General features: G+C 41.9%; 1 protein-coding gene and 1 long non-coding RNA gene across 4 annotated transcripts in view; one reads left to right on the top strand and one right to left on the bottom strand.

Annotated features, from left to right (window-relative positions):
• Positions 1-13,183: 13,183 nt before the first annotated feature.
• Positions 13,184-13,924, bottom strand: LOC306797977. Of its 2 annotated transcripts, none has more exons than XR_013773250.1 (2): positions 13,790-13,924; positions 13,184-13,391 (listed from the first exon to the last, which is right to left on the bottom strand). It is a non-coding gene; the product is annotated as an uncharacterized lncRNA (long non-coding RNA). The 2 variants fall into 2 exon arrangements; XR_013773251.1 differs by having other exon boundaries at positions 13,184-13,409; positions 13,790-13,916.
• The window catches only part of PHIP (PHIP subunit of CUL4-Ring ligase complex), a gene marked incomplete at its 5' end in the record, with an annotated part of 101,253 nt that continues 98,459 nt past the window's right edge, over positions 13,796-16,589 (top strand). For both annotated transcript variants that reach the window (XM_079297694.1, XM_079297693.1), the window contains 4 exons: positions 13,796-14,693; positions 14,803-14,861; positions 15,042-15,071; positions 15,227-15,286. In XM_079297694.1, the coding sequence (XP_079153820.1) occupies positions 13,796-14,693; positions 14,803-14,861; positions 15,042-15,071; positions 15,227-15,286 (1,047 nt within the window). The remainder of the gene's footprint in view (positions 14,694-14,802; positions 14,862-15,041; positions 15,072-15,226; positions 15,287-16,589) is intronic.

Below are 16,589 nucleotides of genomic sequence, written 5' to 3'. Positions count from 1 at the left end.
GTGGTCACACATATGTAGCAAGAGTCTTCGTGGGCAGGTGCTGATGTGCAGAGCACCTTCAGGAAGTGTGTAAGTGTTTCAGTTTTCATGTGGCAGTTGGAAGTGCCACGTGTCACGTCTCTGCCATAAGGAAACTTGTATCATCAGTATTTAATGACTGACTGCTTCACACTTGAAGGTTTGGAGGGATCCCTGAAAGCAGTATTTGTCCTTTGTGAGATGTAACAGATGGGTAATTCAGGGTAAGTTAAAAAAAAGGTGAGGGTGTCCAAGTTTCAGCCAAGGACAGGGTTAACGTTTTGCAGTAGCTGTGAGGGGACAGAGCCTGGAGCTGTGTGGGCATATTCAACCCAAATGTTATTCAATGTCATCTTACCTCATGGCCATCTTACCAGCATGTCCCTTTCCAGTGGTGGGCTTAGGGTTCATCCCTCATTGTTTAGTTATCTCGGGCTTGGTAAGTATTTTGTGTGTAAATCACCCTCTCTGGGTTCACTTTTGTCGTTGGTATTGTTGCTGTTACTGTTCATCTCCTTATCTCATTGCTGTTTCCAGTAAACTGTTCTTATCTCAACTTGTGATTTTCACCTTTTATGCCTCCAATTTTCTACTCCATCCTGGTGTGGGAAGGATGAGTCGAGGTGAGGAGAGTGAGGAGTGGCATCTGGCTTGAGAGAGTCTCTGGGGGCATTTGACTGGGGAGGACCATTAAAGTTTAAAGGAGGTAAATGCATCAGAAACAACACATAATGAATGGTCAAAAAAAAAGTTGCTCATGGGTAGTTGGAAGTTTCCCCTTCCCTTAGCCTTATATAATTCCCCTTGGTTGTCACTTTCCAATATTGCCCTATCATTGACTGACCTTGGGCTAATTGCATATGTCAGCACAAGGTTACACTTGGTATTTTGTCTGTTCAATGGCAAAGGCAGCTTTTTCTGAACTGCAGATAAGATGCAACCAATTAACAGCAATCCTAATGGAAAATTAACCCTTATGCCAAACAGCAGTGAAAATTAAGTTATTTTGGTGCATCTTGCTCAACCCTTAAAAATTTGAGTAATTTGGCCTGTTTGTAACTGCAAAAAGAAAAAACAAGGAAAGAGAAAAAGACTAGCAAGAAAATAAAAACCACGTATTAGAATAAATAACATGCAAGTTAAATTTCTAATGGAATTGGAAAAAGTAATAATTGAGCCCACACTTTCCATTTATATTAAATAAGACAGTAAACTGTATATGAATTAAATCACTAAAAATACAAGAAACTGTCTCTAAACAACTCCAGTATAGCAAGGACTTGTCAACTTCTTGGCTCAAGATTTGTTAACTTTCATTTATCTGTATGAAAATGTGAAGAATATTTTCACTGTTTGTTAAATTCCTGCATACATAATGGTCAGGATAGGCATTAGAATGTTCAGTGCCATTACTTTTGGTAAAATATGAATTTTCTACCCCTGTTCTCTCTAATATACATACTTTTTGATTTATTTTAAAACTGAACTTACCATAAAGCTCTTACTTGCTTAACTATAGCCAAATTGTCTTGTCATATTGCCAGTAAGTGCTTCCTATAATGTCCAGTTCTGCATTTATAATAGACCAGAATGAAATAGTTAATGGTTTTCCCATAGAAAATGGACAGTACAAGAAATAAACTGTTTTGATCATTATGCCCTTTGTGATGACAGGGACTAACAGGTGTTTTGCTAATATAGAAAAATACCCTCTCAAGTATCTTCAAAGTGGCTGTAAATGAGTCTGGTGAAAACTGACTTAACTAATACTAGATTTTAACTTTGTCTATTGATAGTAATCATAATATGAGTGGAAAATCATATTTGCATACCTGCTAAGATAAGGATAAAACTGGTAATTCAAATTCATGCTCAAAAAATAAATCTGATTATGTGATGCCATTGTGCCTAATTTTAGTACTACATTTATGTTAGGGTAGTATAACTTGTAGGAATTGTTTTATCACTGTTTCCATTCTCATTCAGAAATAAATTTCAGACTTGAAGCCCATAAAAACTGAATTTATACTGGACAATTTCAGGTGCTAAGCTGTTTGATATGAATCTTCCAATAATGAACAATTTAATGGAGAGCAATATAATTTAAGATGACAATGCACTGACTGGAAAGAGTGATCTTGTCAAAGTCCTCAGTCTTTTTCTATAATGGCTATAAAATATTACTGTAGTTCCTTGCAAAATAAAGGCTGTAGAACAGGAACTTTTGCTCCATTGTGAGACAATGCTGGAAGGCTGTTATAAGCTTTCTTTAGAATAATAATATTAATAATAATAAATGTAATTTCTAAAAACCAAACCAAAACCCTCCTGGTTTCTGATATCATATATATATATGTGTGTGTATTTCAGGCATATTCTGTAAGAAGTTGGAACATGTGAACCCAACACAAAGGAGTTCATAACTATTGGAGATGAAGCATGCAATGTATGTCAGGTGCATCTAGAATAACTGAGTAAGAAAGGAGTAGCAGTAGTGGAGAGTTTTTGTGATTCTGTTCATAGTCACCTTATAAATGGCCGCACGTTATCATAAGAGGGAGGAGTGTTGCTACTGCAGCAGCTGGGGGCCATCCCAGAATGAGGGGGGGAGAAAGCTCTGAGTGCAGGAGCAATGTGTGAATACTCCACAGCGATTGCACAGCAGAGATGCTTTGTGGAAGACAATCTGTGTGGGTGGGGGGCAGGGGGCAGAGAAAAGGGAAAGGCAGGAGGGGGAAAGTAGTCTGATCCTGTAATCTGGGTGAGTGCGTGGGTGTGGATGAAGATCTCTTGCACAACATAGGAGAAACGTTTTTCTAGGGATAGGAGCAAGAGAGAAACAGCAAATTTTTTTGCATGTGCAAGCAAGCCTTGAATGTCACTAGATTTATTTTTTCCCCTCGGGTCCTTTATCAACAATCCACTTACTGAGGGCACAATGTTTTTGTTTTGTTCCCTCTGGGATACATTCCTGGTAAAGCTTGTAATTGCAGGGGTTTGTTTTTCATACTTCCTTGAAGGCATTCTTGCACTTAAATATCATTTGTGTATTGGTGCCAAATCTCCACCTGCAGGATAACTACTGGTTGTGTTGATAAACTTCTGGAGTCTTTCAGGAAGCTTTGCCTTCTTTACCCCCAAGGGAACTAGGTAAGTAAAGGTTTAAATATATGGTAAATCTGAGCATCGAGAGGCTGCTGGGGACTCTGCTATGTACCTCAGTGACAGTAGATACCAGGCTTTGAGGTGAGATGGAAGAGAGAGAGCCAGGGGAAGGCCAGCTGAGCATAGCACCTCTGCTACTGTTTTGAGACTTCTTTATAGTGGCCGTACACAATGTGAGGGTTGCTTGGCCTCAGCAGCCAGAGGGGAGGTGGGACCTTGGAAACACAAGGTGTGTGCAGGGGTAGTTCATCGAAGGGAACAGTGTGACTGGTGCAGGTTATTCCAATGTGAAGTAGCACAGAAAAGGCGCATTTCCAAATAGTTGCATAAGGATAGATTTAGTAATGATATTTTTGGCAGCTGGTTGTTTTATATGACTATGATGAATCAGAAAGTTGACAATAGTGAATGTGGATAGCATTAACAGGAATTAATAACAAGAGATGGCTAGTGCTCTGTTAGGACTGTGAGAAGTGTATGAAATTGGTTTTAAATATGGAGTTGCAAGTGCCAATTACAGTAGCAGTTGAATGTAATTGTGGAGACATCCCAGAAATATAGCAAAAAAATAAAATTGTGTTTCCAAATAGATGTCACTCAGTGATGAAACTGCAAGGTGGATCACTGCCACACAGGTTGTAAGCAACTGATGTTAGAGCACTTGTCTTTGGCTCTGTTGAGCCACTGTCCTGTTCATACTTGAATGATCACAGGGGTGTCCTAACTTATTTTTTAAATGCTGTTTCCTTTATGTGAAAACAATAATAATGCTCCTCATCTGATGAATGCTTCAGCATTAGCATTGGATTCATCCTTTATGGTGTTCTAGGTTTATAGATCATACAATGCATTAGGTAACATACAGAAAAAAGCCAGCGGCACAAATATGGCATTTTTACAAAATTCAATGACCAGTTCATCAGTTATAACAATAGACTTGTTTTATACCAAGCATGGAAAATACTGGCTGAATTGCTTTATTCATGAAGCAATTAGACAAAGCATTTGGTATCATATATCCCTTAACAACAGTGCATCTGGCATGTTTAGCAGATTATATTATTGTTGGACCGTGAATAAAGAACTCAGTTATACATTGCCTCTTTCAAGAAGGGGTGTTCTACTTTCCCCCCCCATAATCATAGTTTCACCAGATAACAAGCCAGTGGCAAGCAGCTTTATGGCCAGAAACAGGATTCTTCTCAGTGCTTTCCATGCACTAGTCTTCCTGTTCCCTGTAAGGTCTGATAAAGTCTTAAGCAAATTAGAGGACTGGGCAATCACCCAACTGTATGAAGTTTAACAAAGGCAAGTGCTGGATCTGTACCTGGGATGGGGTAAACCAGAATGTACAGGCAGACTGGGAATGAGATGCTGGACCATAAAGGGACCTGGGGGTCCTGGTTGATGGCAAGTTGGACAAGAGCCAGCAGTGCCCTGGCAGCCAGGAGGGCCAATCCTGTCCTGGGGGCAGCAGGCACAGCATCACCAGCAGGGCAGGGAGGGATTGTCCTGCTCTGCTCTGAGCTGGGGCAGCCTCAGCTCCAGTGCTGGGGCAGCTCTGGGTGCTGCAATGTAACACAGACATTAAACTATTAGAGAGTGCCCAAAGGAGGGCACAGGGATGGGGAAGGGCCTTGAGGGGAAGCGTGTGAGGAGCAGCTGAGGGCACTGGGTCTGTTCAGCCTGGAGGAGACTGAGGGGAGACCTCACTGCAGCTACAGCTTCATGGAGAGGGGAGAGGAGGGGCAGGCACTGATCTCTGCTCTGGGGGGACACTGACAGCACCCAGGGAATGGCCTGAAGTTGTGTCAAGAAAGGCTTAGGTTGGGTATTAGGAAAATGTTTTTCACACAGAGGGTGGCTGGGTATTGGAATGGGCTCCCCAGGGAAGTGATCACAGCACCAAGTCTCACAGAGTTCAAGGAATGTTTGGACAATGCTCTTGGGCACATGATGTCATATTTGAGGCTGACCTGTGTGGGTCCCTTGCAACTCAAGATATTCCAAGATGTAAGATATCTTTTATCTCTCAAGCACCTTTAAATAGGTTTATTGGGAGCAGTTGCAGCCAGCACTTGACTACAACAAACTGTAGGTAGTTATAAGGTCAAAACATGCAGCAATAATTGAGACATACTGTGACTCTATGACAGATGTTAATTTGTTTATCTTCTTGTAATGTTACATGGTTTTCTTTCACCTTCTCACAAGCTTAAGACTTTGTATTTTCTGGTTTATTTTCCACATCAACTCTTCCTTCAAAGATCTTTAGTGTGGCCCTGAGAAGCTTTTATGATAACTTTAAGCATTTCAGCATTTACTCATTATTCAGTCGACAGAATAAAGACTCAAGTAATTTGGAGGCTGAGCAAAAGTGAACTGTGCTTTCTTATGGTTTGTTACAAACCAGCTAGGATTTATCTCTGCCTCTAGAAGTTCCTAGCTAAGGACATTGTGGAATGTATTGTGTTTTACATACTATACCTTACTATAAAGATAGTTTCAGAAGTAAAGCACAATGGCAATTTCAGCATTGTTTGTAGCAGAAGCTGTGTCTATGCTAGCAAACCAAAAGGTGCCAGGGCACGGAGCTGCAGACTTGAAGCCCACAGCTTACACTGCTAAATTGTTGACAGCAAAGTCCTTGCACTAGATCCAGGACAAGCAGCATTCTCCCAAGCCACCCTTGGCATGGCTCAGGGGGTAGCTCAGGCCCAGCTGACAATGCAGATGCAGCTGTCCTGTTTTGGAGGTTGAAAAAGCCCAGTAATACAGATATGGCCACAGGCATGAGCAACTGGCCAGAAATTGAGTGGGCAACAGTGCTCTTCGGATTACTAGGATGGGTAAAATTCAAAATTGAGGAATAGAGCAACAAGAACGCCTCATTCTGTGTACTGGAATTTGAAATGCTGTTCGCAAATATGCCATGACCTGTCCTTTTACAGTCCTGTGCTATTAGAATTATCTATCAGTGAATGAACTGAAAGGGGTACACACCACTCTCCTGAGGGAGGAGAAAAATGTAAGGAGGCTGGCTGCTGAAAAATTTCAACTGAAAAATCAGGGTTGGGAGTATTTGGGAACACAATTCAGAGGTACAATTAATGTGGTGAAATCTGGGATGAACTGAGACTGTTGTTAAAACTGCCAGAAACTGCTATGCAGGGTCTGAAGAAAGCTCTTTCAAAAATATATACCAAAAAAAAAAAAAAAAAGATACATGGACTAAATAGACATAGCTTTATTATAACAACTGTATTAAAAATAAAGACCTATGTATTTCTTCAACTGCTCAATCTAGCATTCAAAACGTGTTTCTTTGTGTTAGCTGATTGACTTTCAGTGTTATTTGATGCTTTATTCATAAGGGCCTACCAAGAGGCAATTAGTAGTAGCCAAACTTGATGCTGAAATATCAATTCCTTTTTTTTTTTTATTCAATCTTGGAATTTGGATTAAAAAAAAAAAAATTCACACGTGAAGAAACTAGCACTAGGCTTGTGCTCCAGAGCTTATTGCAGGAACATCCATCAGTGATGAGGTGAGAATATGTATGACACGAACTATAATGTCTTTCCATTATTTTACCATTCAAAATATAGATACTTAGTTTTCCAACAGTAAAAGTCTCTGAGTGTCTAAAAAACTTATTAATTTGCCCAACACTGCCTGTTCCAGCTAGCTCTCTGCTTGTCTTGCTTGTGTACCCTATTCATGGATCATTTTCTGAGCATGCTTACCAGACTAGGTCCTAGCCAAAGAGAGGGTTGTGCAGTTTTAATTTACTCTGATAAGCAGGAGGATCCCACTTCAGTTCAAATTCTTACAGGGAAGACAAATCAGTATTTTGTACCTCAGAACAGACTGAGCTAGCCACCTGGGAAAATATCCTCAAGATAGGGCTCTTCTTAATCTCTGTTAAGAAAGAGCTGCTTCACTCTGCATGAGAAAACTACCGATTAGGCCATCTAGAATGATCACAATCTTTTAATCTTGTGGTAGGGCCTCACCTGGGAAAAGGGAGTCATGTGTGCCAGTCTTCATTTTACATTAGTATTAGGTTAAAAACAAGCAAGCAAACAAAAAATGCAACCAGTGTCACGTATATGCAGGGATCATTTGTGGTCTGATCACACTTCTTGTCTCTGGTACTCTACAACCTGTAAAATCAAGAGCTTGGTTCAATTATTTTAAATCAGCAGTTATCTTACACAATTTGTATCTCAATTAGTACACCATGCCATGTGGCTTACCACAGCTGGGCAAACTGAAAATATAAAATAATCCTTTGAAGGCACCAAGTAGATGCTATACAAGAATACAAAATGTTGAGAAATCTGGATCAGCAGATCGGTATTTTCTCAGAAGACTGAACAATAAATGGAGATCGGAATCTCAGTGATGTGTATTTCATGGATGACTGACAAATCACATATACTACACAAAGTAGGCACTGTCAGCCAAATGGCTCAATGCTAACAGCCCTGAATTTTTACTGTAAGTGCAAATATTGGTACTATTCACTCTACATCATTGCTATTTTGGAAAGTAGATATTTCAACTGCATAGAAATAAAAATACTTGTAGGTCTAAACTAAAACAGCATTAGAAGGAAACACTTGGATAAAACTAAGGGTTGTCTTTAGGCTGGCAACAGAGTGAGGCTGTGTTGGATCCAACTATCTTTACAATTGTGTATCTGTACTATCACTGGCTGTTCTTACTTACACAAGTATCAGTTCTTCTGAAGACTGCTAAAATCCTTCCCATTGAGACTTCTGATGCAAAAGTAAAGCCAGAATGGCTCCATTTTGTTATGAGGAGAAACATGGTTTTTAATTTGAAATCTTTCGAGTGTTTCAATTTTTGTACTATGACCTAAAGTTCATAGAGGGTCTTACTTTATCTTCTCTGAAATGGAGAAATTTTGTGTGCACTGGTTAAATATTACTTCCTCCATGTATTTTATTTCTTTTCCTTGATCTTTAATCCTATTCCTATAGTATTTTTCCTTGATCCTAATTTCCTCCTGAACTCTAACTTTTTTGAGATAAGGTGAATGACTTAATGCAGTATTACAACAGAAGACATTGTTATTGTTTTGTTTCACTGGCTTCATATTAGAGTTCTAAAAAAAAAAAATTACCATATTCTCAATGTTGAATATGTAATAGTATGGTCTTTTAAAAAGATTTACTACTGGCTATCAAATAGGGTTTTTTTCCTCCCCCATATATTGGTTTGGAGCCCAAAAGAAACATGAACAACTCATATAATTTCTTCAATATATTATTTTGAATGTAACATCATGAAATTTTACCTACATTATTCTGCTCATCTGTTCCCTGGATAGATCTCGCTGATATTTCTTATGATCTCCTCTACTTCTATCTAAATTGCATATTAGCAAGTTTATCAGACTGTATGTCTGATAACAATATGACAGAATCCCTTAAGTTATTACATAGATGTAAATCTTTAACAGTCTTTTGTATTAACTCAGAGAAATTCCAATTCTATAGCAAAGCTACTGATAGCCAGCACCATTTTGAAAAATCAGGGAAATAAACTCTCATCTGTATTTTTCAAAGTTGCAATTCTATCATGCTACTACAGTAAATGAAAAAATGAAATCCAAACCCCTAAGTGGAAATGGACCTTGGTTAAACAGAAATCTAAATTTTCATTTTAGAGAAATGGAAAGACAAACAGTAGCTAAAGGCCACCATTAAATTGTGTCTTAATAAACTTTATAATTTACAAATTAAATAAAACGTGTCACTTAGTACTTCAAGTAAGTCTCCTTAGACTCAGAACACTAATATGAAACCATTGAAACAAATGAATGTTACACCTTCTTTTGAGAATCTTCTGCTCAACAAAAATTTCCTTAACATATTGGAACACTTTACTAGAAAGTGAAGCAACAGCAAACATTTTCAAAATTTTTGTAGAAGTAATTATCTAAGCAAGTAACTGTCAATATACAAAGCAACATAGCTCCTATTTTCATTATAGAGCTCTCTAAAATGTACCATGTATTAATTTTTTCAAAGCTTCCCTTAAAAAACTTCTACATAATCCTTAGAAGACTCAGAAAACTTTGGAGACTTCAAATAGACGTGAAAAGAGATATGGCAAATATCCAAGAGTCTCTGTAAAGAAAAGCCCAACAGCAAACAATTAAGTACAGCAGTTTAATAATTTTCTCAATATCCTCTGGATGATTAGGGAATCTATTCAGCATAGAAAGTTGAACTGTCAAACTGATCCAGGAAATTTAATTGAAAATCTTTTACAAAATATAGGACCACAAATAAATTTGCTTTTAAACAAAACAAACCCAAACAAAATCCCCAGCATGAACCAGTAGAATTCATCTATTTAGTAGGAATAACATAGGCCTTATTCTTCGTTTCTCTTTGTAAGGGAAAGTTTTGTACATAAAGATATAACAGTGAAACCAAAAGAATGTCATGGCTGGTGCAATTCATATTTATTTGGGTAACAGCATATTAAAGAGGTTTTTAGGTTCATTGAATGAGCTCCAACAAAGCTCATTTACTGCTCAAAATATAAACGACATATAGATCTACTTTTAAAAGCCTGGTAGTAGATTTGTAGCTAATTATTCGTTTTTACACAAAAGTTAATGTTGTCTTCATAAGTGTCTTGGTTTTGCTTTATTCTTCCAGCTACACAGGAGGAAAACAGATAGAAAACACTTGTCAGAGGCTCATCTATTTGTGTGCTTTTTAAAAAATATTAGTCTGTGCTGATGGTGGTTTGGGTAATTCAGGCGCCTAATTCTATGTTCCTCTTCACCATTGGTGAGAAACAAGCAGGAGAAACAGGAAATATTTTCAAAAATACTGGTGTGGGAAGACATGCACATTCTGTGGTAAAGGGCAATAAAGTAAAAAATATATGCATACAGTCCACTATTTAATATCTGATAAGGACAGAATACAAAGCAGCTAAGCACTCTATTAGAAACTTCAGAGCAGCAAGTTCAGGTAGGATACTGGTGCAGGGTGCAGAAAAGGTGTGGATTTATTCTTGGCATGAAGCATGAACAAATGAGTATTTAAATGAATTTTGATGTGAAGTTACTTAGTTAAGCTCCAGGTTATTGTTTGAAACTACAGAAGGAATTTTCTCATAGTAGTACTGTGTTTTAACAGGTGTGGTTCTTTCTGCATGAAGTTGATACGAATGGTAATTATAAAAAAAGTTGCCAGCCTCACAAGCACTCATCACACACTTCTCACTCTTGTAAGGTTTATGGTTGGTTTGGAGAAGAAGAATCAACAAGCAACTAGTGGTGATAATTCTCATTTGAGGTGGAAAAAAAACACCAAAAAAGCCCTTTTCAAGTAACCAACCAATCAACCAACCATACAAACTCGAGGAAAGCTTAGTCACTGCTTTATGTTGCTCTCAGCCACCCCCTGCCAATATCATGCTTCAAATATTTAGCTACATTGTTCAGCTTGACAATTTACAAACCCTAAATACTTTTCTTTGTCTCTAGAGAAAAGGAGAAGAGCAAATTTCAAAAGAAACAGAAAAGCTTTTCATGTCATGTACTGCCACTACTGGGGTCCAAATAATGTACTTTCTGGGCATGAGGTATAAAATCATACTGACACAAAAAAACTCTGGCTAAAATCTATCAGTAAAAAAAACAAACAAAAAACCCCAACCCCGAATGCCCCAACCAGGGAATCCCACAAGTGCAGAAAGAAAACAGAAAATTCGAGCAGAAATCAAAGATACTCAGATTCTCATCTGTCGAAGGTAACCAGTAATTCAAGAGAATTCTAATATATCTGCATTTGCATACTTATAGAGCTTATAGCACTTTTGGGGGGGGGGGGGCGGGGAAGAGGGTGATGGAAATAAAAAAAAAAGGCCAAGTTAGGGTAAAAAGAGACATTCCAAACCAGCAACTCTTGGGATCAGTCCATTGCTTAGTATAGCTGATGTGTAAAATCTACAGTAACAGAAAAATCTATGAAACTTTATTATTCCTTTTTTTTTTTTTTTTTGGTTTTGGTTTTTTTTGGTAAAATTATTTTAGCAAAATTGTGTGTGAATCTTAACATTTGAAAGTAATAAAATAATTCCATTACTATTTTTCTTTTCTTTTTTTTTTTTTTTTTTTTTTATATAGACCTTTCAGAGTAATTTCTCCTGAAAACATTAAATCTTGCTGACAAGGCAGGACTGATGCATTTTATTTTAGAATAACGTAAGATTACAAGATCACATAAAAGAAAAGGGGTCATTAGAAAGCAAAACAATATAGTAAAAATTCAGAGATTATATTTTTCTTCACTTTACATTACAAAAAAAAAAAATCTTAATTTTGACTGAAAGAGTAAAAAATCAGTTAAAAATATATCTGAAAAAAGAATGGAATATTTGTTACTGTTGTAGGAATTCTTAGGACTCATTCTAACATGTATTACCAGACAATAATAATTAGGCATTTTCTCTTGTATGTGACTTTCATGTTTTGCCACACATAAACAAAAAAAACCCATCAGATTTCATCTGTAAAAAGAAAGTAGAACATATGTTTTTAAAAGCTGTTTATTAAATATTACTTGTAGTACTGCAGTACTCAAACTCAAGTCTGGGGCTTTGATTTCATTTTGCTTGGTGATCTAAAAAAATTAAATAAAATACACAGTCCTTATTTTGTGGTCAAAACACCAAGAACTTTTTGATTCTGTGGGCTGTATTTTGAACTCGAACAGGAAAAGTTATCAGTTGCCAAAAGAAGAAGGAGGGTCAATATATCTAGGAGAGTTTTTCCTCTACTTTCAGACTCCTTAACTGTTAAAATTTCTCTATTGCTTGGTTTACAGTTTCAGTGATGTCATATATAAGTATATTTCTTTTATGTAAACATCAAGGCTAATTAAAATGTTAATCACATTATTCATGTAGCCCTTTGTTATGAGAATCACCTATGAAAGATATTACAATGCATATTTTACATCGCTAAGAAAAGACTCAAGTAAATTTATTTTTAAAATCTTTATTAGACATTAAATATGATTTCATTTCCGTTTCAATTATTTGAAGTGTGCATTTAAAATGAAGCTGAAGCAGAGTGGTTATTGTTACAAATCTGAGGAAGGGAGATACATGTACACTTTTATATATACAGTGATCATAGCTACAGATACAATTATCAAACCTAGTATATACAGTCTTGCTTTAAAAAAAAAAAAATCTATCCTACAAAATTAATTTACTCTAAGGATAACAAATTCTAGATTAGTATTTGAATGATTTTTTAGGACATGAGATAGTTGCATATAAAAAAATGCATCTAGACATCCACTATATAAATATAATTTTTATTATAAGACAATGGAAATAAGTCATATTTTAGCCTCCTTTCTTTAACCTTTCAGGGTAACATTTCTTCAATAAAGCAGAAGGGTGATTGCAGCAAATCTTTCTCACCATGTTAAGCACAAAGCTCGAGCTGCTACACTGAGCTTGGAGGCCTTGGAAACACGTATAAAAATGCTCAACTCATGTTAGCCTCAGCTGCACAGAAATGTTGTTCAAATTCAATTTTGTTGGAAGTTAGATAGTTGAGAATTTCAGGGGATTTTATGTATAGGAAAAAAAATAGTTCTTTGTCTAGTTTCTATAGAATTTCAAATATACTTTTATCTTTGCTTCACAAGTTGCACCAGTTAATAACTGAGGGTAAAGGAATATTTTAAAAATGACGGCTTCCCCTGTTTACATTGATCCCTGCTAAATTCATTCTTATTATCCACAAACACATTCGTTCTTGCAAGGCCCCAGCTCGACCTGAAAAAGCACAGACACGTTGCAAAACATAAAGACAAGCAATTATGCTCCTTTAAATCCCTCATCAGATATGGATTTTTTTAAAGCAAATTATCAGCGAACATCTACTTTGTTTTTATTTTCTTTGTGAGCGTAAGCAGCAGATACACAGTCACAGCACAAACCAGAACGTTTTATTCAGTCTCCTCAAGCTAGTAAGCATCAAATAAAGAAACAATTTAACCGCTAACCGGGCTCCGTACAATGTTGCAGCCTTTCAGGAACCTTCGGTAGGTTATCGATCCGCTATGAATTACCTCCAGTTCAGCCACGGGTTGCGGCATCACCATCCATCGCTCGTCCTCGCGGTGACAGCACTCCTCCTCTTGCCCCCGCTCCTGGAAGGGACAAGGCTCGTCAGCCCGCACGTCTCATCTGGTTGGCGGCAAGACCAATGAATAAAATCGTTATCAGCTGTCGGGGCTTGTTTGGTTGGTTTTGGTTTTGTTTTCGGTTTTGTTTGGCTTGTTGTTGTTTTTTTTTTTTTTTTTTTTTTTTAATTTATTTTTTTAAAGGGAAGTTCTCAAACAGAGCGCCCTGCGAGTCCTTCACCCCTCAGGCGGAGCCGCCGGGGTGTCCCCGCCGAACAAGGGCGAAAGGCGCCTTTCGGGCTGTTTGGGGCTTGCTGGGGTTTCCCCCCGCTCCAGACCCGCGGCAGGAGCCCGGGCACGATGTTGCAAGAGTAAGAACCAACAACGCGTGACACTGTGGCACTTACGCGCAGATGCCAAAGGCCCTGGCAGCGCCCCGAGGTCCCCGGCTGGCTCCGAGGGAGAGGGCTGGGCTACGGGGGAGCCGCGGCGAGCGGGGGATGTGGAAGCGCCGGGTCTCCCCAGCGGGGCCGCGCTCCCCGGGGGCATTTTGGCTTCGCTCGCTTCCCATTCTTGCGGCGCTGGAACTCGGGAACTTCCAGCGCCGCCGCCGCCGCGAGCCGCCGCTGCCCCGCCGCCGCCGCAGCCCCTCCTCCTCGCCGTGCGTCGTATCCCTCCGCGCGCCGGCACCGCGCAGAGAAAGCGCCTTTCAGCCGCCTTCCCGCCCACCCCGCCGACATCTTCTGCCACAGCCCGCCCGCCTTCCCGCTAATAAACGCCTAGCGCTCGCCCCTCTCTCCCCTCCAGCGCCGGACAGCGCCGGGGGGCGCCGCGGTAGCGAGGCGGCAGCCGGGGGCAGGGGAGCCCGGCTCCCCGTTCTTCCCCGCCTGGCCGCCCCCGCCAGGCAGCGCCGGGCCCGGGGGGGCGCGGGGGAAGGGGCGGCGCGCGGGGCCGCGGGGCTGAGGAGGGGGCGCGGAGGAGGAGGGGACTCTTTCTCAGGGCGGAGGGATCGCGCTCGCTCGCGCTGGCTGGCGGCGGCGGCGTTGGCGGCGGGCGGCTGCGAGTTGTTGTTTCCTCCTCCTGCTGCTGCTGCTGCTGCTGCCCGTGGGTTGAATGGTGGAGCCGAGACTCTCCCCGGTGAACGAGCTGTGACAGCGACCGGGCGGGCGCATTTCGCTGGGACCCGACGCTGCCGCGGGAGCGCGGCCCGGGCAACCCCCCTTCTCCCCCTTTCCCCCCCTCCCCTCCCCGGTTTTCGCCTCGCCATGTCCGGGGACGGCGGCAGCCGGCACACGGCGGAGCTGCGAGCGGGTGAGTGGTGGCCGGGGGAGCCGGAGAGGGGCGGCGGGCAGGGGGAAGAAAGGGAAGCCCGCGGGAAAGGGGCGAGCTCCAGCCCTGACGGCCTCTCCTCTCTCCGCAGAGCTCTACTTCCTCATCGCTCGCTTTTTGGAGGACGGACCATGCCAGCAAGCGGCTCAGGTAGGGGATGGAGGGATGGATGGATGGAGGGATGGATGGATGGCGCCGCCGGGCCTGGCGGGGAGGGGGCGGCCGGGCAGGGCGGCTGATCGGGCGGCGCGCTGGCCGCCTCGTCCTCCTTCTCCCATTTTCTCCCTTTTTGAAACCTTTTCTCACGCCCCGCTTTTGTTGTTGCTGCAGGTCCTGATCCGAGAAGTGGCGGAGAAAGAGGTAAGAGCGGCGCCGTGCACCCGGCACTCGCCCCGCCTGCGGCCTCCCTCCCCCTTCCCTCTCTCTCCCGCTTCCCCCGCCCCATCCCGGGCGCTGCCGGGGGCTCCTCGGGGAGGGGGAGCCGCTCACGGGGCGCCCTCTCTTCCCTCTCTCAGCTGCTGCCCAAGCGCACGGACTGGACGGGCAAGGAGCATCCCCGGAGCTACGAGAACCTGGTAAGAGGAGCAGACTGGAAACAGGAGAGAGCGCTTCGGCGGGCAAAGTTGTTTTTCCCCCTCCCTCACTCTCCCTGAGCAGCCCGGTAAAAAAATTGAATTTCCCGCAAAAAAGAAAAAAAAAAAAAAAAGGCAACTTAGGGGGAAAAAAGTGCAAAAAAACTTTAGAATTTTTAAAATTATTTTTAAATGTTACGACATCCTCTGTCCCTCCCTGCGCTCCCCTCTCAGTGTCCCGCGGCGCTCGGGCCGGGGTCCGGCCGGTGCCCGCCCGCCCGAGCGGGTCAATAGCAACGCGCGCGCCGGGCCCGGCCGCGCTCGCTCCGCGACGTCACGGCCGCGGTGCGGGCGGGCGCCTCAGCCGCGCGCGCGGCGCGGCGCCGGGCGGGGCGGGGCCAGCGGCGGCGGGTGCCGGGGCGCGCGCGGCCGCGCGGGGGCGCTGTGCGCCGCCCTTGCTCCCGCCCGCCCGCGCGCGCACACAATGGCCGCGGCCCGGCCGCGCGCGCGGCCCCCTCAGGCTGCCCCGGCGGCGCTGTGTACGGTGTGCCTGCTGCGGGGCCGTGACAGGGCTTGCCAGGGTCGCATCACCGATCTGACTTAGGTGGAGTTTTGGTGTGTTCTTTCTTAAAAATTTCCTAGTGCGTCCTTTTCGTCTCAGGTTAGATCAGTGATAAAGCAAAGCGTTCTCGCAGCGATGTAGCTCTGGCTAGCAGAGAGGGGCCTGGATTTTCTTCCCCTCCTAATATGTTGTGAGCTGCAGCAGTTGGGAAAACAGCGATTAAGGTGTCTGACTTTGTGTCTGTTAGCAACTTGTTGTTGAAAACAACTTACTGTTTTCATTGCAGGTACATATTGTATAATTTAGTCTCTGAATTTCTGAAAACGATTTAAAAGAAAGAGATTTAAGCCCTGTTTGTGATGCTCATCAAAGAGAGGTTTTCCTTGCTGGTTGCTTATAGTGGTTCTGAACTTCAGTACTTCTGAAACACAGATATGTTGAGAACTTTTGAACTTACACAAAAGGAGAGTTTCCATCTGTGATGCCTCCGATAAAGACTATTGCCATATACATTTTTACAATTCTGAAACAAATGTTGCAGTACAAAGCATAGGTACTGCAGTTAGAACAGGTTTACTTACAGCATTGTTTTTATTCTGTAGCAAGAGTTGCATTGGCGAAGGAATTTTCATGCATATGGTGTGCTAGAATTGATAGCAATTACCTTGTGGGAAACATAGGAATACATGCCAGTACTTTTGAATTTTCTTGGAATCAAATATGAAGAAACTCAACCAAGAATTT

The sequence above is a fragment of the Erithacus rubecula genome, assembly GCF_903797595.1.
Source record: "Erithacus rubecula genome assembly, chromosome: 2".
Taxonomy (NCBI): domain Eukaryota; kingdom Metazoa; phylum Chordata; class Aves; order Passeriformes; family Muscicapidae; genus Erithacus; species Erithacus rubecula.
Note: the sequence above shows the minus strand (reverse complement) of the source record. Positions and strands in the feature narration are given on the sequence as shown.